Source organism: Rhinatrema bivittatum, chromosome 3, assembly GCF_901001135.1.
Source record: "Rhinatrema bivittatum chromosome 3, aRhiBiv1.1, whole genome shotgun sequence".
Lineage (NCBI taxonomy): Eukaryota > Metazoa > Chordata > Amphibia > Gymnophiona > Rhinatrematidae > Rhinatrema > Rhinatrema bivittatum.
Window position 1 is genome coordinate 322645603 of NC_042617.1, and position 23891 is coordinate 322669493.

Here is a 23891-nt window from a genome sequence, read left to right on the forward strand (position 1 = left end):
ATTTCCAAAATCAATTCCAGGTCTTTGTATATGACTAGCATGACTGGCCACATATGCAAGAACAAGAACCTTTGTATAATGATGAAATCCTTCAAAAGGGAAATCATTCCATCCAGGAATTATATCAAAATCATCTTTGGTTTGATAAAGATTTAAGAAAGCTTAGAGGGATCAAACTTTTTTTTGTAAACTCTTTATCGTTTTTTTAAAATATTAACAAGTTAAATAAACTTGACAAGAAATAGTACATAGGAGATCAAATATATAAGAAAGGAAAAAAAAAAAAAAGAGAAAATATAAGATCTCAAAGTACTCTGTCAGACCACAAAAGGAAAAGGAAATCTAACAGAAAATGAGAGGAAATATAATTTAAAAAAAAAGGGAAAAAATAACCGTCAAATGCTAAGGAAGAAAATATTCAAAATATTAAGGCACCATATACCACAGAGATTCTTAGCTGGGTGTTAAAGGCGCAGTATCCTGTCTGCATCTATCATTAAGAAAAACATTTAATTGGGAGGGATCAAAGAAAACATATTTAACTCCCTGAAATTTAACAACACATTTACAGGGAAAATACAACCAAAGCCCCCAAATTCAAAATGCAGGACGCATAAGCAAAAAATGTTTCCTCTTGGTTTGAGTTACTTCAGGATGAAATCCCGATCAGAATCCAGAGCAAAAGTAACAAGTAGAGTGGAAGAAACAATATCTTCATCTGCCAATCTTTCAAGAAAAGAGGAAAGATGTGAGGAATCTGATAAATCAACATCAGCAAGAACATCTCTGACTTGAACTGCATTCGGATTTGCAGGAACATAAGCATTTGAAATAGGAGGAAGCAAACTTTCCTTGATGGATACATTTTCCAGGAAATATCTACGTAACATCTCCACAGGGATAATGAGCTTTTTCTTAGGAAATTTAATAATCCTAATGTTCCGGTGACAAACTACATTTTCAAGCTTATTCTGTAAAAACATATATCCAACCAAAACAGTTTCAACAGATTTCTGCAAAGCTGCCTCTTTGCTCTCCCAATAATCCACTCTAGATTACATTTCAAGTAGTTGGGAATGAGAAGTTTGAAATGAGTTACATATCTCACGTTGCTGTAAAACAAACTAAAAAACCTGATTGGAACAGTTCGCTAAGGATTCCCAAATAACATCCAAAGTGATATTAGAGGTAGATAGTAGATAGTAGAGTAAACAGTCCCTCTTTGATAGCAGTCCCTTCCGTAGAGGTAATAGGAGAAATAGATGCAGGCAAAGATTCGGCACCATACGCACACCAGCCTCCAACTCCGTGGCTCAACTCCACCGTTTGGGCACTTCCTGATGCCAATTCAGCCAGTGTTGTGATGTCATTCAGGTGCTATCAGGGCAAGATAATCCCATCAGTGCCGGCCGTGGGGGGCCTGAGTTGTGGAGGGAATTGGTGCAACTCAGGGGTTAAAGATGATTCAAGGTCTGGGGCAGCCATCGACAAACCTTTGTTCAGTGGACCACCCAAAGATGACCCAATGGAGTTTGAAGGAAGATCCTGGCTCCAGAAGATGTGTTTATCCATCGGGCTGGGTAGAGTCAAACTTTCAGAGACTTCTGAATGGGCTCTTGCCTTTCCTTTCCTTTTACCCATAGCAAAAGAAGGTAAGGAATCAGATTTAAAAAGTTTAAAAGGCAAGAGGGGAACCGACGGAGCAACGTCCCTTAGCATGCGGCCATCTTGGATCCCCTTCAAGAATAGCTTTTGGGGATCAAACATTCTGACTGCTTTCTCTGTGCACTTCACTTTCACTTCAGGACAGGTGGAAGAGGGGAGGTGGGAACAACAGAAATAGGCTCCCTGAAGGCTGTCTGTGAGGGGAGGAGCATGAGCAGGACTGAGGGTGAAGGCAGGCAGGCACCCTACAGCTTTCTTCAAATGATTGAATTAAGATTTGTGAAAGTTGTCAGGAATGTTGATTCTGTGGCACACTGTACAATATGCAGCTATAAGACAATTATGCAGACTCTCCTGCAGTCCGCACAATCACAGGAGGCTAGGGAACATTGGCTATAATCATGGGACTTGCAGTAGGATCTTCTGAATTTATATGGGTCTTTATAATAACTTCTATAACAAATGATAAGGCTATGCTATAGAAACCAAGGTGCCCATTAGAGTAAGACAACATGAGAATTAGGGAAAAACAATGTGGTAGAAGCAGGTTTGGATTTCAAGGTAGACAGCATTGGGATATCTGGAATATAAAGGGGTCTTTTGTGCTAAACGGAAATGAAAAAGGTGGGAATAATTGTGTAAGAAAATGTGATTTCCCAGGTCATTATCTGAGGACATCGGCTCCCTGCAGGCTACTGCAAAGGAAGCACATACACAATGTGTGAATGATGACAGAGATTGGAAGGTGAGTGAGTTGAGGAAAGGGACCAACAGTATTTGGAGCAAATTACCAAAAAAGGAATAAAAAGTGATCAGCCAGCCCAGTGGGAGCTCTGGTTTCCCTTAGACTCAAGCCCACTCTCACAAGACACTGGAGACAAGGAGCTCCAAGGGTTCTCAGCTATTATGAGGGTCTATGCTCCTCAGCCACAGGTTCCTATATAGCAGGAGTCGGGAACCTTTTTGGCTGAGAGAGCCATGAACACCACATATTTTAAAATGTAATTCCGTGAGAGCCATACTAACTACAACCCCCCACCCTCCTGACCCCCCCTAGACCTACCAAATTAATTTACAACCCCCCCCCCCAAGACCTGCCAAAAGTCCCTGGTGGTCCAGCGGGGCTCCAGGGCTCGCAGACAAATCTTTAATAAAAAAGTAAAAATCTAACAAAACCCCCCAACCTCCTGACGCCCCCCAAGACCTCCAAAATTAATTTACTACAACCCCCACCCTCCTAACGCTCCCCAAGACCTCCAAAATTAATTTACTACAACCCCCCACCCTCCTGACCCCCCCAAGACCTGCCAAAAGTCCCTGGTGGTCCAGCGGGGGTCCGGGAGCGATCTCCTGGACTTGGGCTGTCGGCTGCCAGTAGTCAAAATGGCGCCGACGGCCTTTTGCCCTCACTATGTCACTGGGGTCGACCAATGGCGGCGGTAGCCCCTGTGACATAGTAAGGCGGTAGCCCCTGTGACATAGTAAGGGCAAAGGGCCGTCGGCTGCCAGTAATCATAATTTTGTATCATCCGCAAATTTGATAACCTCACTGTTCGTATTCCTTTCCAGATCATTAAAAAATATATTGAAAAGCACCAGTCCAAGTACAGATCCCTGAGGCACTCCACTGTTTACCCTTTTCCACTGAGAAATTTGACCATTTATTCATACTCTCTGTTTCTTGTCTTTTAACCAGTTTGTAATCCACGAAAGGACATCGCCTCCTATCCCATGACTTTTTAGTTTTCTTAGAAATTAAGTACCTGGCAGATCCCATCAAGCAGATCTAATTCCTGTTACTCACTCCCATGGATAGCAATGGCTTTCTTTAGTCTGTTTTTCTAATAATGTGCTACAGACTTTTCCTCCAGGAACTAGTTCAAACCTCTTTTAAACCCTGCTATGCTCATTGCCTTGATCATATCTTTTGGCAACAGATCCCACAGCTTGATAGTGTGCTGAGAAAGAAAGCACTTTCTAAGATTTGTTTAAAATCCACTGGTTGCCAATTTCATGTAGCTTCCCCTTGTTTTAGTATTATTTGAAAAGGTAAACATCCTCTATGTATTTGTTCCACCCTACTAATGATTTTATAAACTTCTATCATGTCCCCTGACAGCTTTCTTTTCCAATCAGAAAAGCCCTAACATGTGTAGTTTCTCATGACCGAGGAACCATTCCATCCCCTTTTTCATTTTTGTTGCCCTCCTCTGCTCCTTTTCTTGCTCTTTTATGTCTTTCTTGAGATGGGGAATTCAGAACAACACACAATACTCAAAGTGTAATCATACGATGGATTGATATTCCCCATCACCACCTACATACATATATATCCAAGGAAACCAAAGATGTCTTGGCACTCTGGTAGTTTTTCCTATAGGCATAGGGTGGGGTACCAGCATATCAGGCTCCACCAGTATCCAGCAGAGACCTTAATCTGATCTGATGCCTCCAGTGGAATTGGGGGTTGGACTGTACCTTCATAGATCATGATGTGCTTTGCAATAGCCAGCTAAATTTATTTTATTTATTTGGATTTATCAGATGCCTATATCGAGGCCCGCAGCAGCTTACAGAGAAACATACACAAACTGGTAGATGACTAGCAATCACTCATGAGTCGAGCAGAGCCTTACAAAGAATGTCACTTTTTTAAAGAATTATTTCCTATTAAGGTGGCCCTTCACAAAAGGGTTCTCAGTTTAAAGATAGTTAAGTGATTATTTTGTTTGGATAATTTAGCAGTCTTTCAGGCCATTAACTATCAAATCTGCCAAAAGTGTCAGTCAACAAACTATTCCAAAGTTTTGTGCTGTACTGCTTGCAACTAAATATAATAGCATGAGCAAAACAAAGACCAGCATGCCAAATAATGTTGGTGATTCTCTCTCGTTCTATGCTCTCTCTCTTCAGGGAATTAGCACCGGGAGCAGACCAGACAAGAACATCGGTCCGAGAACAGCTGTGGAAGCTGGGAATTTAGCAACCTTTCACTGGGTGATACACAAACATATACTTTCTGAAAGAAAAGGCTTCGATCTTCAGGCCTAGCTCGGTTTGCTTTGTGGATTATGTGGTACCAGCCAAAATGGAGGATAAGCAAGGGGAACTATGGCTGCATACCTAGTGGATCTTTCTTTGCAAGAATAAATGTTTGATCCGATCCCATTAAGGCCTTGATTTTTAAACACCCGCTAACAAGTTGGAATATGGTAACCGGCTCAGTGTAGGACCACAGTCACATACACTGGCTTAAAACAATTATGGCATTTTTATCTTGAATGAGTGATTCCCCATATGAGACTCTGGTGTCCCTACTGGCTTTCTCCATCATTCTTTGCAGCTCTCTACAGAGTGAGTTAATCTCTTCTTCTAAAAGGGAACCATATATTACAGGTCTTTTATCAGCAAATGTCCACATTCTAGTTAATACATTACAGCTGCTCATTCATAGATCCAAGATGGACCAATAAGGCATTGATGAAACACTAATTTTAAGTATAATAAATATGCTTGTAACACACTTTTATATGCTGATGTTAGACCTCAGTTTTACCTCCTACGACAGCATTTCATCCCCTTATATGTTACAAATTTACAACAATACTCAACTGAGCACTCTCTTCATTGATATGAACTCAAATGAATTCAGGCTTCATTCTTTCTGAATCAGGGCAGCCACCGTGCTGCCCATGCCAGTTTGTCCAGTTCAATCATACACAGGACATTCTTCACATATATAGGATTAAGCCAGAGGAGGTGGGGGACAGGTGCATAAACCTTTTACTGCCTGCAGAATTCCCTTCCAGACCTAGGACTGCATGGATTGTCTGCCAGACTTTTGTATCTGAGCAGCAAGTACAACAAATAAAAAGCTGAAAGATGTCACTACTACTATTTATCATTTTTAAAGCACTACTAGACATATGCTACTGTGCATTTCAGTTTCATAGCTCTTGGGAGGGAGTTAATTCTAGTGTCATAGCTCCACAGGGAGTTAATTCTAGTGTCTGTCTTTCCCACCCACCCACCCCTAGCTCAACCCTTGATTTTTAGGCAAGAGACACTTTCTTATTAAAAATCAATCAGGCCCTTATCTAAATCATACTATTGAAACAGCCCTTATTGAGCATTAAATCATCCCCTTGTAGAACACTAGCAGATTAATTAGTAAATACACCTGCTATTAATTAAGTTGACTTAGAAAATAGCCACTAGCTATTACTAGACTTATGGCCTGGATTGGCTTAATGGACCCTTGGTCTGACTCAGTATGGCATGTTATGTTCTTACACCTGTAAATTTAAAGTATTCTAATTCCAACTCCCTTAGTAACCTACACTTAACTAGGAACTCAACAAAATTAAGATGAAGGCAGCAGTCCAGCAGCAAAGGGGGGGGGGGGGGGAGGGGAGTTGTCTTTCCAGTCTTTTGCACTGAGAGTAACATGTATGATTTTTTACCAGCCGGTGAGATTGTATGTGTGCACCCAGTGCAAAGAGCTCCTGGCTCTCAGAGAATGAGTCTGATCTCTGGAGGCTAGAGTAGCAGAACTGGAGGAGCTGAGGCAGACTGAGAAGTACAATGATGAGACCTTCAGGGACATGGTAGTCAAGTCCCAAATACAGTCTAGCAGACCCGGTACTGCCTTGGATCAAAAAGGTCTCCCAGTTGGAGAACATCACTCTGGTGTAGCAGGAAGTGACCCTATAGCAAGGACCTGCTCTCCAGATGATGTGTCGTCCTCTCGCACTGAGAACAATGCTCTCAGGGCTACTGCATAGGAAGGAAGGGTTAGGTCGGTCATCATAGTTGGTGATTTGGTTATTAGAAATAGAGATAGCTGGGTGGCTGGTGGGCATAAGGATCACCTAGTAACTTGCCTACTTGGTGCAAAGGTGGTGGACCTCAAGCGTCACCTACACAAGATTATAGTCAGTGCTGGGTAGAAGCCGGCTATCGTGGTACATGTGGGCAATGATGATGTAGGAAAGGAGGATCTGGAAGGCAAATTTAGGATTTTAGGTAGAAAGCTGAAATGCTGAACCTCTAGGGTAGCATTCTCTGAAATACTCCCTGTTCCATGTGCCGGTCCCCCAGAGGCAGGCAGAGCTCCGGAGTCTCAATGCGTGGATGAGAAGACGGTGCAGGGAAGAGGGATTCAGTTTTGTAAGGAACTGGGGAACCTTTTGGGGCTGGGGATACTTTTCTGAAAGGACAGATTCTACCTTTACCAGAATGGAACAGGGCTGCTGGCGCTAGCTTTTAAAAAGGAAATAGAGCAAAGGAGAAAGCCGACAGTCGCTCAACAGTGCATGGTTCGGAGGAATGTATCTTTAAAAGAACAGGAGAGTTAGGGCATCCCAACAGAGAGGTTCCAATAAAAGTAAATGTAGTCCATGTGCCTATATGTAAAAAATCACCTGAGTTAAGATTTCCAAATTATCCCTATCAACTGAAAAGCAGGTTGTTAATACAAACAAAAAACACACTTTCAAATGAATGTAAGCAAATGCTAGAAATCTAAGAAGTAAGATGGGAGAGTTAGAGTGTATAGCAGTAAATGATGAGATTGACATAAATGACATCTCAGAGACCTGGTGGAAGGAGGCTAACCAATGGGACAGTGCTATATCAGGGTACACATTATATCACAATGATAGGGAGGATCAACTTGGTGGGGGTGTGGCACTTTATGTCCGGGAGGGTATAGAGTCCAACAGGATAAACATCATACAAGAGACTAAATGCTCAGCAGAATCTATATGGGTAGAAATCCCATGTGTGTTGGGTAAGAGTATAGTGTTAGGCGTATGCTACTGTCCACCTGGCCAAAATGATCAAACAGATGATGAAATACTAAGAAAAATCAGGGAAGCTAACCAATTTGGTAGTGCAGTAATAATGGGAGATTTCAATTACCCCAATATTGACTGGGTAATTGTAACATCAGTACATGCTAGAGACAAAGTTCCTGGATGGAATAAATGACTGCTTCATGGAGCAATTGGTTCAGGAACCAACGAGAGAGGGAGCTAATTTAGATTTAATTCTTAGTGGAATGCAGGATTTGGTGAGATAGATAATGGTTGTGGGGCCACCTGGTAATAGTGATCATAACATGATCACATTTGAACTAGACTGGAAGGGCGACAATATGTAAAATCTACAGTTCTAACACTAAAATTTCATAAGGGAAACTTTGATAAAATGAGGATAATAGTTAGAAAAAAACATAAAGGTGCAGCTGCAAAAGTTAAAAATGTTCAACAGGCATGGACACTATTTAAAAATACAATCTTAGAAGCGCAGTCCAGATGTATTCCACACATTAAGAAAGGTGGAAGGAAGGCAAAACAATTACTAACATGGTTAAAAGGTGAGATGAAAGAGGTTATTTTAGCCAAAAAAACATCCTTCAAAAATTTGAAACAGGATCCATCTGAAGAAAGTAGGAAAAAGCATGAGCATTGTCAATTTAAGTGTAAAACTTTGATAAGGCAGGCTAATAGAGAATTTGAAATGAAGTTGGCCGTAGAGGCAAAAACTCATCATAAAAACTTTAAAAAATATATTCGAAGCAAGAAACCTGTGAGGAGTCGTTTGGACTGTTGGATGACCGAAGGGTTAAAGGGGCTCTTAGGGAAGATAAGGCCATTGCAGAAAGACTAAATGAATTCTTTGCTCTGTGTTTACTAATGACGATGTTGGGGAGATACCAGTTCCGGAGACAGTTTTCAAGGGTGATGAGTCAGATGAACTGAACCAAATCACTGTGAACCTGGAAGACATAGTAGGACAGTTTGACAAATTAAAGAGTACCAAATCACCTGGAGTGGATGGCATGCATCCTAAGGTTCTGAAGGAACTAAAAAATAAAATTTCAGATCTATTAGTTAAAATTTCTAACATATCATTAAAATCATCCATTGTACCTGAAGACTGGCCAATGTAAACCCAATATTTAAAAAGGGTTTCAGGGGTGATCCGGGAAACTATAGACCAGTGAGCTTCACTTCAGTGGCAGGAAAAATAGTGAAAACTATTCTAACGATCAAAATCACAGAGCATATAGAAAGACATGGTTTAATAGAATACATCAGCATAGATGAACCAAGGGAAGTCTTGCATCACAAATTTGCTTCATTTATTTGAAGGGGTTAATAAACATGTGGATAATGGTGAACCGGTAGATGTAGTGTAGTTGGATTTTCAGAAGGTGTTTGACAAAATCCCTCAGGAGAGGCTTCTAAGAAAACTAAAAACTCAAGGTATAGGAGGCGATGTCCTTTCGTGGATTACAAACTGCTTAAAAGACAGGAAACAGAGAGTAGGATTAAATGGTCAATTTTCTCAGTGGAAAAGGGTAAACAGTGGAGTGCCTCAGGGATCTGTACTTGGATCGGTGCTTTTCAATATATTTATAAATGATCTGGAAAAGAATATAGATGAGATGAGTGAGGTAATCAAATATGTAGATGATACAAAATTATTCACAATAGTTAAATCACAAGTGGATTGTAATAAATTGCAGGACCACCTTGCGAGACTGGAAGATTGGGTATCCAAATGGCAGATGAAATTTAATGTGGACAAGTGCAAGGTGTTGCATATAGGGAAAAATAATCCATGCTGTAGTTACACGATGTTAGGTTCCATATGAGGAGCTACCTCCCAGGAAAAGGATCTAGGCGACATAGTGGATAATACATTGAAATTGTCGGCTCAGTGTGCTACGGCAGTCAACCAAGCAAATAGAATGTTAGAAATTATTAGAAAGGGAATGGTGAATAAAGCAGAAAATGTCATAATGCCTCTGTATCGCTCCATGGTGTGACCACAGCTTGAATAATGTGTACAATTCTGGTCACCGCATCCCAAAAACAGATATAGTTGCACTGGAGAAGGTACAAAGAAGAGCAACCAATATGATAAAGGGGATGGAACAGCTCCTCTATGAGGAAAGGCTAAAGAGGTTAGAGCTGTTTGGCTTGGAGAAGAGACGGCTTAGGGGCAATATGACAGAGGTCTTTAAAATCATGAGAGGTCTAGAATGGGTAGATGTGAATAGGTTATTTACTCTTTAGGATAATAGAAGGACTAGGGGGCACTCCATGGAAGTTAGCAAGTAGCACATTTAAAACTAATCAGAGAGAATTCTTTTTCATTCAACGTACAATTAATCTCTGGAATTTGTTGCCAGAGAATGTGGTTAGTGCAGTTAGTATAGCTTGGTTTAAAAAAGGTTTGGATAAGTTCTTGGAGGAGAAGTCCATAAACTATTTATCAATAAGAAATAGTAGCTTGGGATCTATTTAGTGTTTGGGTACTTGCCAAGTATTTGTGACTTGGATTGGCCACTGCTGGAAACAGAATACTGGGCTTGATGGACTCTTGGTCAGACCCAGTATGGCATGTCTTATGTTATGCTGTTAAATGTACTCTGACACTTTATTTGGCTAACTCTGGAACACCCTCTCGAACACCTCCAATTTATCTGGATAAACTGTATCCGATTAATGACTCAGCTGGATAAAATTTATCAGGCTAAAGGGGCTAGATATTCCAAACTTGGGGTTTGTCCATCTAACCCAAAAGTTATCTTTATGGCTTGACTAAGACATTGCAGTTCTATTGTCCTTTATGCTATTTGTGTCTGATGCTAATGAGTATGGGTCAGAATACAGTAACTTTAATCAATTGCAGGTCCATTGTTTATTTTCTGTTTTATTGTGTTTTAAGGTGTGACTGCAATTTGACAATGTTGCCTTTTATGGTTTATGATCTTAATTTTAATTGCTTATTGCTGGATTATGAACATTACTCTGGAAACCACCTAGAAAAATTGGGAGGTAGTAAAGAAATTCTAAGTAAGTAAGTAAATAAATAAATAAATACATTGATCTGGATGAAGCCCCTTAAATAGTGACTTCTTAAATTATGACAAAGTAACTGGGGCAATAACACAAAATACCGCAAATTAATGGATTACGAGAGCAACTTTCAAACTGTGCCGAAAAGTGTAAAATCTGCAGTTACTTTTTACCCATGCACCTCACTGCACTTTTCAAAACACAATCAGAGCCACTGCGCACACAGAACTGGGCCTGCTATTTGTGTATTTTTTTTTTCAGGCAAATTGCTCATGCATACCTAATATGCATAAGTGCTCGCCCCTCCCTGACTCCTCCCTGATGTGTAGAAACACTCGTGTACTGGCACTATGCGTACACTTTTACATGTAGACTCGGTGAGAAATTTAAACAAAACTGCGCTCATGGTTACCAGCTGATAGATCATATCCCCTGAAATAGTTCCTGAAAATGCAGAATGCCAGGACAATTCACCAGTAACAAAGCCACTGCTCCGCTATTCACCTGTAGGCGACCAGTTGGAACAACAACTCCTCCCAGTTCATTCCATCTAGGAAAAAATCATAGAAAAGCTTTTAAGCAAAATAACAAAAAGATGTATTCTTTCAGCAGTCCTATGCAAGATAAATCAGATGATTACAATATGTCTGTCCCAGGAGCAATAAGATGCACTAGATCGACAGCACATTTTTATTCCTGTTTGTGTGCTTATCTTTACTCATGATTTAATAAGGATTTCAACATACAAACTAGCACACCTCCATGTGAATCCCATGTTAATGAAAGTATTGGATATTACTTCCCAATGCAGGAAGGTGAGTTAAAGCCCTAAAGGATTAACACTTTTTTTTAACGCTGAAAATGTAACTCCTGAGTCAGAAGTAAAGTTAACTCATATTTCTGGGGCTAGTGTTACTCTCTGGTGCATTGGCAGCATGGTCCTGGATGGAAAAGTCCTGAATTTGGGTCTCCCAGGTCCTAGTATAGACCACTAGACCTGGAAACCCCAGGTCTGGGACCATGCTAGGTCAGCACAATAGACTAACAGCCCCAGAAATGTGAATACATTCCTGGGTCAAAGGTGGAATAAATGTTAAATTTCCAAGCCTTAAAAAACAGTCTAAGCACTGGGGTAGCCAAGCCAGAGACACTCTGCCCTGGGATCTATGAGCCAAAGTGAGTCTGCCCTAGGACACCAATCCAGAGATGCAGGATTGTTGTATGTAAAACTGGCTGTCATTAAAGCGTTTAGGGGCAAGCATTTTTTGCTACAGAACTGTCACCATTTTGCAGTGTTTCCTGTGGGTACATCTGTATTGCTGTCGCCTTCTGCTTCTCCAGATTTGTCTAAGTCCTGGCAGAACCACTGGCAGCAGAACAGTTGACCAGCATAACGGAAGGATGACAGGCCTTATGCACCGAAATGAGATGAATTCAGAGAAGCATGAGGCGACAGCAATAGAAAGTTGTATATATAGTGAATGCTGCACAAACTGCATGCCCCAAGATGTTATGTAATAGGTAGGTTACTGGAACAACACCACCCTCAGCGCTACCAAAACTAGCCGGAAGTTTAGAGCACCCCTGAGTTCGGAGGAGGAGCCGGGTGAGGTAATTTAAATTTTCACTCACCCCGGCACCCCCCCCCCCTCTGATTACAGGAAGCGTCTTGTACCAACAAGGTACCTGCATCTGAAGACTGGGGCTGCGGTCTCGCGCTGCAGAGACCTGTTGCTTGGTTACCAAATCTTTCAAGACTCTGAGAACCGACGCCAGAGACTTCAGAATCCAACGGACAGCTGACTTAATAGGTAGCTTACTGGAACAGCACCACCCCCAGCGCTACCAAAACTAGCCGGAAGTTCAGAGCGCCCCTGAGGTCAGAGGAGGAGCCGGGTGAGGTAATTTAAATTTTCACTCACCCCAGGCGCTGTGTGCCGTGCGCCGAAGGATCGCGTCCAAAGGAGCTAGCCCCTTTGCGCACCCCTTCGCGCTGCCCTTTCAGCGCTCCCTTGTACAACCTCTATTTCTCTCAATTCATCTAAAACTAGTTCCTACTGAAATTCTTCAAGAATTGATGCAACTAATAAATTCCAAAATCAAAATACAATAACTACTCTACCAATAAAAAAAACAATGCAAAAGAAACACACACCTCATATTCCTCGTTATTGTAAAAAACTACAACTTTCAAACATCTCAAACAACAAATACATCCAATTCTCAAATTATATTATGCTTTCATTTATACTAGTGAACGCACGCTGTAGAGTTTAAAAAAATACCTTTATTCAATGACTTGATTAATAATTATAAACCAGATTTCATTGCAATAACAGAAACCTGCCTTAAAAACACTGACATGGTACTCATCAACCAATTAAACAACCAAGATTACAACATATTCTCAATTCCAAGAAAAAGAAAAAAAGGAGGTGGTTTAATGCTAATCGCCAAAAAAGAGCTTCAGCTGACTCTTCATCCAACTAACATAATTGCTCCATTTGAAATCACACTATTTGATTCCACTAAACTTCAAATTTGCCTTGTTTATTGCCCAACAGGATCTCTAGAAAAAAAATTGTTCACCACTGATTGAATATATTATGAATAATATTTCGATTAACAAACCCATCATCATCTTAGGAGATTTCAACGTACACTTTAATTTAAGCAACCATTCAAAAATTTGCCTAACCATCATTGATGCACTTGCTTCACTACAACTAAAACAGATCGTTGATGCTCCAACCCCCACAAAGCAGGTCATACTATTGACCTCATATTATTCAATACTAATGACTGGTATACTAACTCAACTAACATTATTGAAATACCTTGGTCAGATCATCACCTAATTCAAGCATCACTGACTTCTAAATTCATCCTTAATCCTCCTCAAACCCAACAAAATTATATTACCTATTGCCCCCAATTCAACATTGAACTCCTACAAGAAACCCTTCAAATGGAATTATCTAATATTAATTTATCAAATTCTGATGAAGCCATAAAATCATGGTTAATGATCACTAAAAAAGTAGCTGATAACATCAATCCAACCATAACTAAATCAATAAAGCCATCAAAGCACAACAATCCATGGTATAATGATAGTATCAGAGCATCTAAACGATTACTCAGGAAAAAAGAAAGAGAATGGAGACGTAACAAAACCTCAGTCACTCTAAACAGATACTGAACACATCTAGCACAATATAAATATTCCATCAACAACGCAAACAAAGAATATTTCTCAAAAAAAAATCAACAAATTCAACCATAACCCCAGAATGCTCTTCTCAATTGTACAATACCTCACAAAGACTACCAATAAACCTACTTGCACATCATTCCAAAGTGATGATTTTGCTGAATTCTTTAGTAATAAAATATTAAACCTAATTCAATCCAACTTCATCAATAATACCCAATCCATATGTCTGAACACAAAAATAAAATCAAAATGGACCAGCTTCGATACCTCCTCCACCATCCAGATCCAATCAATCATCAAGAATATGAATCCTGCCAACCACCCTCTGGATAGCATCCACATTACAAGCCTCAAGACAATTGAACCTATTATAACAAAACTAATCACCAAGATCATCAATTTATCACTTACCGAAGGAAACTATCCCAATTATCTCAAATCTGCAATAATCAAACCCATACTAAAAAAGAATAACCTTGACCCAAACAACCTATCAAATTACCGCCCTATTTCTAATCTTCCCTTTATTGCCAAAATCATAGAAAAGTAGTTCACTCACAACTTGATGATTACCTGGAAACAAACAACATCCTATCCCCAAACCAATATGGTTTCAGAAAAAATCTCAATACTGAGACTCTCCTTCTCTCTTTAAATGACACCATTCTAAGAGGATTTGATAACGGAAAGCAATTTCTTCTAGTACTCCTTGATCTCTCTGCAGCATTTGATACAGTACATCATCAAATTCTTCTAGAACGACTATCTGAGATTGGTTTAGCTGAGACTACACTTCAATGGTTTTCATCTTATCTCTCCAACAGAAGCTACCAAGTTTCATTCAATAATAACATCTCTAAGAAAATTAACAAGGTTCAGGGTTATCTGCCACTCTATTAAATGTATACCTTTTACCAATTTGCCAGCTACTAAATGATCTGCAAATCACCCACTACCTCTACGCAGATGACATACAACTTTTAATTCCCATAAAAAACTCCACTGATGAAACATATAAAGACACTTCTATACTACTTGAATCAATAAACAACTCCTTACAAAATTAAAACTCATAATCAACATTGATAAAACCGAATTACTTATCATGAACAAAAAACCCAATATAACACCACTACCTCTATTTGCAACAAACAATCAAATTAACCCAATATCCCCTGTCACTCACGCCAGAAACCTTGGCGTAATAATTGATAATAACCTATCTTACAATAACCACATAACTACCAAAATCAAAGAAGGATATCACAAACTCCTAATCCTAAGGCGGATAAAACCTTTTCTAAATTCAGTAGATTTCAGAACAGTTTTACAACTAATAATTTTCTCAACCATTGACTACTGTAATTCCCTCATGATTGGCCTTCCATATATTAACATCAAGCCTCTGCAGATTCTTCAAAATTCAGCAGCCAGAATTTTAACTGGAAAAAAAAAGAATGATCACATCACCCCAATTTTAAATTCACTACACTGGCTTCCTATTAAATCCCGAATTGAATATAAGACTTTGACCATTATACACATATTAATACATTCCGATCACCATAAACAAACAAGCTTGAAAATCACTCCACAGAATACCAATAGGAATCTTCGATCAAATAACACCTCTCGTCTATTAATTCCTCCTATCAAAGATGCCCATCTATCAACAAGAAATAGAGCATTCTCCATTGCCTGTCCTAAAAAATGGAACTCACTACCACCTTATTTAAGAACTCAAACTAATATAAAAACATTCAAGAATGATCTTAAGACTTTCCTTTTTCACAAAGTCTACAATAATGATTTAATTCAACAATCTAACTTCAATCAATACTACCAACCAGACCCATGCAAGAGAGATACTGAATTAACATCTGGCATCAGCTATTGTAGCAGCAATATGAACTTATAATTAACAACGCTAGACGTCCATTCCAAAGATGAATAAATACCAAGACTATTACCTTCCTCCTTTTCCCTTTATTTCCTTGTCCTCCCTTTTTCACCACTAACCTCTCCCCCTTCCCTTCATCTCTCCCACTGTTAATTTATGCAACAATGTTTTAATTGTATTTTCTTTGTTTGATTTCTGTAAACCATTATGATGGCTGCACCGAATGACGGTATATAAAACTGAATAAATAAATAAATAAATAAATAAATAAATAAATAAATAAATGTAACGACAGGCAGTCGCACTACAGCAAGCACTGCACAATGGTGACAATTCTGCTACTATAAGTGCCTAACCCCCAAAAAAGTACTTTTATAACTTTATGCCTATCTAGTTTTCCTTTTCAGTTTTAGGAGTACAGTTCTATAATAGCAGCCTTTTTTTTATTAACACTTTAGTAATCTGCATGCTATTAACTTACTGCATCAGTGGTAAACTTATTTTTTAGCGTGCGAGTAAAGAAAATGTGCGCTCACATTTGGTGCAAATCTTTTCACTCACCTTTCATTAACCTGATCCTCAGGGCTTGCAGGCTCCAAAGGGAGCTGCGAATCATGTAGAGAATAATTTACAAGGTGTCCGCACTGGGATAAAGTACATGGGTACTACTTACCCGAACAGGCTTTGCTCCAGTTTTCAAAGTGAAAGCACTGGTGCACACTTGTCCAATGAAACCTGCATGAGGACATCTGCACCAGTTGATTTTGTGGCTATTCTTTCACTGAAAACAGTGCCTGTGGATTCCTCCCCCACCTAAACCTGGCACCAGACACGCATCCTCTAAATGAGGCTAAGTGTCCGCACATTGTGCAACAGTGCACGGACGTTTAGCTGCATCCAGGAAGGGCTGACTAAAGCTGATGACATGCTTTTGAATTATCCCCTGAATGTGTGGTGGATGGGAGTGTTCCCAGCTCTGTGCTCTATTATACTGCATTCCCACAGGTTTGCATAATACCGGGGAAGTTACAGAGGAGGCAATAAACATGCAATAAATCACAGAAAAGACAAGAAAGCAGAGCTGTTTACCTGTAACAGGTGTTCTCCAAGGACAGCAGAATGTTAGTCCTCACAATGGGTGACATCATCAAATGGAGCCTGGCACGGAAAACTTTTGTCAAAGTTTCTAAAACCTTTGACATACACACTGAGCATGCCCAAACTGAAGAGTAGTAAATCACCTGGACCGGATGGTATACATCCCAGAGTTCTGAAGGAACTCAAAAATGAAATTTCAGACCTATTAGTAAAAATTTATAACCTATCATTAAAATCATCCATTGTACCCGAAGACTGGAGGATAGCTAATGTAACCCAAATATTTAAAAAGGGCTCCAGGGGTGATCCGGAAAACTACAGACTGATTAGCCTGACTTCAGTGCCAGGAAAAATAGTGGAAAGTGTTCTAAACATCAAAATCACAGAACATATAGAAAGACATGGTTTAATGGAACAAAGTCAGCATGGCTTTACTCAAGGCAAGTCTTGCCTCACAAATTTGTTTCACGTTTTTGAAGAAGTTAATAAACATGTGGATAAAGGTGAGCTGGTAGATGTAGTGTACTTGGATTTTCAGAAGGCGTTTGACAAAGTTCCTCATGAGAGGCTTCTAGGAAAAGTGAAAAGTCATGGGATAGGTGGCGATGTCCTTTCATGGATTACAAACTGGCTAAAAGCCAGGAAACAGAGAGTAGGATTAAATGGCCAATTTTCTCAGTGGAAGGGAGTGGGCAATGGAGTGCCTCAAGGATCTGTATTGGGACACTTACTTTTCAATATATTTATAAATGATCTGGAAAGAAATATGACGAGTGAGCTAATCAAATTTGCAGATGATACAAAATTGTTCAGAGTAGTTAAATCACAAGCAGATTGTGATAAATTACAGGAAGACCTTGTGAGACTGGAAAATTGGGCATCGAAATGGCAGATGAAATTTAATGTGGATAAGTGCAAGGTGATGCATATAGGGAAAAATAACCCATGCTATAGTTACACAATGTTAGGTTCCATATTAGGTGCTACCACCCAAGAAAGAGATATAGGCGCCATAGTGGATAACACATTGAAATAGTCAGTTCAGTGTGCTGCGGCAGTCAAAAAAGCAAACAGAATGTTGGAAATTATTAGAAAGGGAATGGTGAATAAAACGGAAAATGTCATAATGCCTCTGTATCGCTCCATGGTGAGATCACACCTTGAATACTGTGTACAATTCTGGTCGCCGCATCTCAAAAAAGATATAATTGCGATGGAGAACGTACAGAGAAGGGTGACCAAAATGATGAGGAAAGACTAAAGTGGTTAGGACTTTTCAGCTTGGAGAACAGACGGCTGAGGGGGGATATGATAGAGGTGTTTAAAATCATGAGAGGTCTAGAATGGGTAGATGTGAATCGGTTATTTACTCTTTCGGATAATAGAAAGATTAGGGGGCATTCCATGAAGTTAGCATGTGGCATATTTAAAACTAATCGGAGAAAGTTCTTTTTCACTCAACGCACAATTAAACTCTGGAATTTGTTGCCAGAGGATGTGGTTAGTGCAGTTAGTATAGCTGTGTTTAAAAAAGGATTGGATAAGTTCTTGGAGGAGAAGTCCATCACCTGCTCTTAATTAAGTTGACTTAGAAAACAGCCACTGCTATTACTAGCAACAGTAACATGGAATAGACTTAGTTTTTGAGTACTTGCCAGGTTCTTATGGCATGGATTGGCCACTGTTGGAAACAGGTTGCTGGGCTTGATGGACCCTTGGTCTAACCCAGTATGGCACGTTCTTATGCCAATAATCACGCATAGTCCCTCTTCAGTCTTTTAACATAGAGTTCGTGAAAAAATAAAACAACAGATCGAAAAAACCCAACTCCACGTGGTGGCAGCTGGGTTTCATAAGGTCTAACATCCTGCTGTCCTTAGAGAACACCTGTTACAAGTAAGCATCTCTGCTTTCTCCAAGGACAAGCAGGATGGTAGTCTTCACACCTGGGTGATTATGTAGCTACACGCTACTCCAAACATAGGCAGCAAAGAACAGGTGCCAATGTGCACAAGTAGAGCTGCTAGAACTGGGGGAGCAAGCCTACATCCAAGGAAAGAGTCCAAAGCAGGAAAAGTTGGCTTTTCATGGCTGAAAAAGATTACTTAGGACCGACTGACCAAAATGACTGTCACGTCGTCCATCCTTGTCCAGACAATAATGAGAGGCAAAAGTGTAGCGGGAACTCCAGGTTGCCGCCCTGAAGATCTCGTGAATAGAGATGGCACACAAGTGAGCCACCGAAACTGACATGGCCTGAACCAAATGGGCCCTGACATGACCTTCGAATTGCAAGCCCGCTTGTGCGTAGCAAAAGGAAATACAGTCCGCTATCCAGTGGGATAGGGTCTGCTTAGACACTGCAACTCCCAACCCTTTTTTGTCGAAAAGAGAAAAAAAGCTGAGTGGACAAATGGTACGGTGCCGTCCGTTCCAAGTAAAAGGCCAGAGCCCTTTTACAATCCAGAGTATGCAGTGCCTGTTCACCCTAGTGAGCATGCAGCCTCGGAAAAAAGGAAGGTAACACAATGGACTGATTGAGATGGAATTCCATGACTACCTTCGGAAGGAACTTTGGGTGTGTACGTAATACCACCTTAGCATGACAGAACTTTGTGTAAGGGAGATACGACACCAGAGCCTGCAGCTCACTGACCCTTCCAGGATAGATATTTCAGATCGGAAGACCACAAGGGTTCAAATGGGGCCTCACATGAGCTGGGACAGGACCATACTGAGGTACCATGAGACCACTGGAGGCCGAGTAGGAGTCTTAAGTTGGCACGAGCTGCGCATGAACCACTCCACTAGTGGATGGGTGGAAATGGAAGTACCATCTCTCCCTAGGTGGTATGCTCTGTTGGCACTCAGGTAAACTCTGACCAAAGTGGTTTGCAGACCAGACTTGGAGAGGTGCAGCAGGTATTCCAAGAGCTTCGGAGAGGAACACGAGAAAGGATCCAGCCCACGACCAGCACACCAAGCTGAAAACCTCTTCCACTTAAGATTGTAAGATCTTCTGTGGAGGGTTTCCTGGACTCCAAAAGAACACAAGAAAGGCCCAGTGCCTGTACAGTCATCTGGTCAGCATCCAAGCCTTGAGAGACAATGCTTTGAGGTTGAGATGGCGAAGCCTGCTCTGGTCCTGAGAAATCAGGTCCGGAGCAGTCCTCAACCCACTAAGAAGGCACGAGGCTAGCTCCTGAAGGAGAGGAAACCAGGTCTAGCAAGGCCAAAAGGGTGCCACCAAGATCATGATGCCTTGATCTTATTGGAGTTTTTGCAGCGTTCGAGATTAGCGGAAGGGGAGGATAAGCGGACAGCAGACTGGTTTCCCACTGAATCAAAAAGGATTCCAACACCAATCCCCTGCTCGCCCATCCCAGTGAGGAGAACCAATCCACCTTCTTGTTTTCTGGGGAAGCAAAAAGATCCATGCCTGGGGTCCTCCACAAGCAAAAGTTGTAGTCAACTACCTTCTGATTCAGGGACCACTCGTGGGGTCAAAAGGCCCAACTCAAGGAGTCCACCAAGACATTATCCGTCCCAGGGAGATACACAGCCTGGAGGAAGATACCATTCTCAATGGTCCATGACCAAACCTGGATGGCCTCCTGACAGAGGAGGTACAACCTTGTTCCCCCCTGTTTGTTCAGATACCACATAGCCACCTGATTGTCGGTCTGAACAAGGACCACCTTGTTGTGTAGGTGCTCCCTGAACTCCCGCAGGACATAACGGATCACCCACAACTCCAGGAAATTTATCTGGGTCTGCCTCTCCTGCAACGATCAGAGACCCTGACTGTGGAGGTCCGCAACATGGTCTCCCCAGTTCGCGTGCGATGCATCTATGCTGAGGACAATCTGGGGCTGCGGGCTCCAGAAGGGCATCCCCCACTCCAGATTGGATAGGGTTTCCTACCTCATAAGGGATCAGGACATGAGTCTGAAGATCCTGGGTGGCCTGACACCACTGGAAGCATAGCGTCCACTGTGCCCTGCGCATGTGAAGCCAGGCAAATGGAGTGACATGTACCATCACCGCCATATGCCCCAGAAGCTGCAGGAACTGATACGCCGAGACATGAGAACAACTGGAGACCACTCAAGCTAGGGCAACAAGGGTCTCCATCCTGCCCTGAGGTAGAAAGGCTTTTGTCTGGACGGTGTCCAACTTGGCTCCAATGAAGTCCAGCTGCAGCGACAGCCAGAGATGGGACTTCGGATAGTTGATCCGAAATCTCACATCTTCCAAGGCGCGTATGGTTGTCTGTAGGGAACTCAGCGCCCCTAATCTGGAGGTGCTCTTGATAAGTCAATCATCAAGGTAAGGGAAAACATGAACCCCTCTCCTCTGAAGAGAGGTCCCACTACTGCCAGGCACTTGGTGAAAACCCGAGGCGCTGACGCGAGGCCGAAAGGCAGTATACGATACTGGTAGTGTTCTCCTTCTACCATGAAACGCAGGTACCTCCAGTCCGCTGTAGAAATGGGGATATGGGCGTATGCATCTGAGACTGACAGAGCAGAGCCAGTCCCCAGTCCTGAGGAGGGGGATCAAAGTAACCAACGAGACCATCTTGAACTTTTCCCTGACAAGAAACTGGTTTAATGCCCTCAAGTCCAGAATGGGGTGAAGGCCACCAGTTTTCTTGTGAATCAGGAAATACCTGGAGTAGAACCTGTCCCCCTGCTGGCTTGGTGGGACAGGTTTGACTGCTTAAGCCATTAAGAGGGCAGAGAGCTATACTCGAAGCACCTATTGGTTCCCTACTTCTTTCCATCGTGGACATGGAGGACAGTGGGGTGGAATTTGTTGGAAATGCAATTTGTACCCCTACCATACGAAGGACTGGATACAGTGGTCTGATGTAATTGAAGACCATCGGTCTGCAAATAACTATAGGTGCCCTCCCCCTCCACTGGGGGGTTGACACCACAGGGCATGAGAAGCTGCCTCACACTCCCTGGCCACCAATCAAAACCCCGTGATGGGGTTTTGTGGCGGGGCCAGACTCGGACGGGGTGTACGAGGTTGTCGCACCCTCAGTCTTGCCGAAGGCCGCTGAGGTCTCGATCTAGAGGCTGGTGGGTAGTACTTGCATGGCCGGTAAAAGGGCCGCCTCGGATACTGCCTAGGAGACTTTCTACTGGAAGGCTGGGTGTCTGAAGTACTGGTTGACAACTGTTGAAGGGTTTCATGACAGTCCTTCAGTTGTGCCACTGCCTCTTTAATCTTGTCCCCAAACAGGTTCTCGCCCATACAAGGCAGATCTGCCAGATGGTCCTGGACCTCAAGGCGCAGATCAGAGGTGTGCAGCCAAGCCATACAGCAAGCCCCAATGCCTGCTGTGGAAATTCTCAAAGCTGTTTCAAACACGTTGTACGCAGAGCAGACCTCGGGATTATCACAGTCCAGGCCTTGCTGCACAACCTTCTGAAATTCCTCTTGAAATTGTTGCAGGAGGCATTCCCCCAACTCTTGAGCTTGTTTCCAGAGGATCCTGGAGTACTCACCCATATAGTTGATAGCAAGGGATCCTGGCCACTAACATGGAGCCCTGAAACACCTGGCATCCAAGAGGGTTCAGAGCTCTATGCTTGCAGCCCAGGGGGGCCGAGGCATGAGCCTGAAGCCTCTTTGCCTTCTTTAGGGCCGATTCCACCACCACTGACTGGTGAGGGAGCTGCCAATGTTCAAACCTGGTGGTAGGCTGGACCATATAGACTGTGTCAGTCTTGCAATTCACAGGAGAAATGGACATGGTGCGTTCCCAGAGTCGGGCTACCAGCTCCTTAAAGATGTCATGGACTGGAACAGCCACCACTTCCTCAGGAGTATCCAGAAATTGCAGGATCTCCAACATCTTGTGCCGAAAATCCTACTCTGTTAATAGCTGGAAAGGCACAGACTCCACCATGGCCTTAACAAACCCAGCGAAGGAAAGATCCTCCGGGGGGTGATTTCTGCCTCTTCTCAGGTGAAGAGGGCTCCGAAGGCAAATCTTCCGATTCCTCCAAGGAGGAAAAAGATGCCTCCCCTTCCCAGGGATCATAGAGGTCCTCCCCTTTGCTTTGAACGTCCGGAGACGCGGGGGATAGAGCACCCACCTGCGCCTTAAGCGTCGAGCCAGGGGGCCGCGCAGGCTCCGGTGAAACCGAAGGCGGAACAGAGGTCACCAAAGGATTTGAGGCTGCAAGGGCACCGATAGATCCACTGCCTTTGGGAGTGCCAGTGGCATCAATGGTACCGAAGGTATTAATCCCGAGGGCCCCGGGAGAGCCGGAGGTTGTCGGGGTGCCATACACAAGCAGGGCGCCGTCGACCCTTCCTCCTCCGAGGAATCGCTCACCGGAATGGGAACCGGTGGCGGTGGCAGCAATGCTCTTCTTGACCATGAAGGGGTTTGGTGCATCAGAGCTGGCTGCGTTGGCAATACTCCGAGCAGCATATCCAGCTGCTCCAGCAGAGGTGCAAGCACTATTGGAGTCAGCTCGGTCCCGGTGGAACTGGAGGCTTGATGCCCTGCAGGACCCGGTCAACTGCCAACTGCATGGACTCTCTAACTCCTCAAAAGCTGCAGAGGATAGAATGGCTTGAGGAGGCGATGGCAGTGGAACTGGGGCAACCACCAAGTCAGGGGGTGACACCTAACCCTCCACTGACACCCGTGGAGACTGCTGAGAGTTCTCAGAAGGACCGGTGGGGATTGTTTCCTCTATGCATGACCGCTTCGGGGGAGACACCGATACGAGTGATGCCTTCCCATGTTCTGACTTCGTGGAGGACGAGCGGTGTCAGTGCTTCCACGACTTCTCCCAGTGCTCACCTCAGTCTTTACTCGAAACTGACAGTGATGGAGAAGAACCTGACCTAGATCCAGAAGACATCAAATGCACTTGGTTCCCCGCTCCTACCTTGGGATCAAGGAACGGCAGCGGAAGTTACACCAAGGGATTGATGCTGGGACTTCCTTCCCCTGCAGAATAGGGGTCCTGGACGCTGAGGACGGATGTGATTTCTTGAGCCGAACAGCTTTTCCATTTTGTCTAACTGTGCCCAACGACCTTTGGGGGTCATCTTGGCACAAAGATCACAATCACAGACATCGTGCGATGCCCCAGGCAAAGGACAC

The 23891-nt window shown here is 42.6% G+C and overlaps 1 protein-coding gene across 1 annotated transcript in view; it reads right to left on the minus strand.

Moving 5' to 3' along the window:
* FIG4 (FIG4 phosphoinositide 5-phosphatase) overlaps positions 1-23891 on the minus strand; it is a 600391-nt gene that overhangs the window by 367385 nt on the left and 209115 nt on the right. Inside the window, 1 exon segment of the mRNA XM_029595282.1 lies at positions 11043-11088. Within this exon segment, the coding sequence (XP_029451142.1) occupies positions 11043-11088 (46 nt within the window).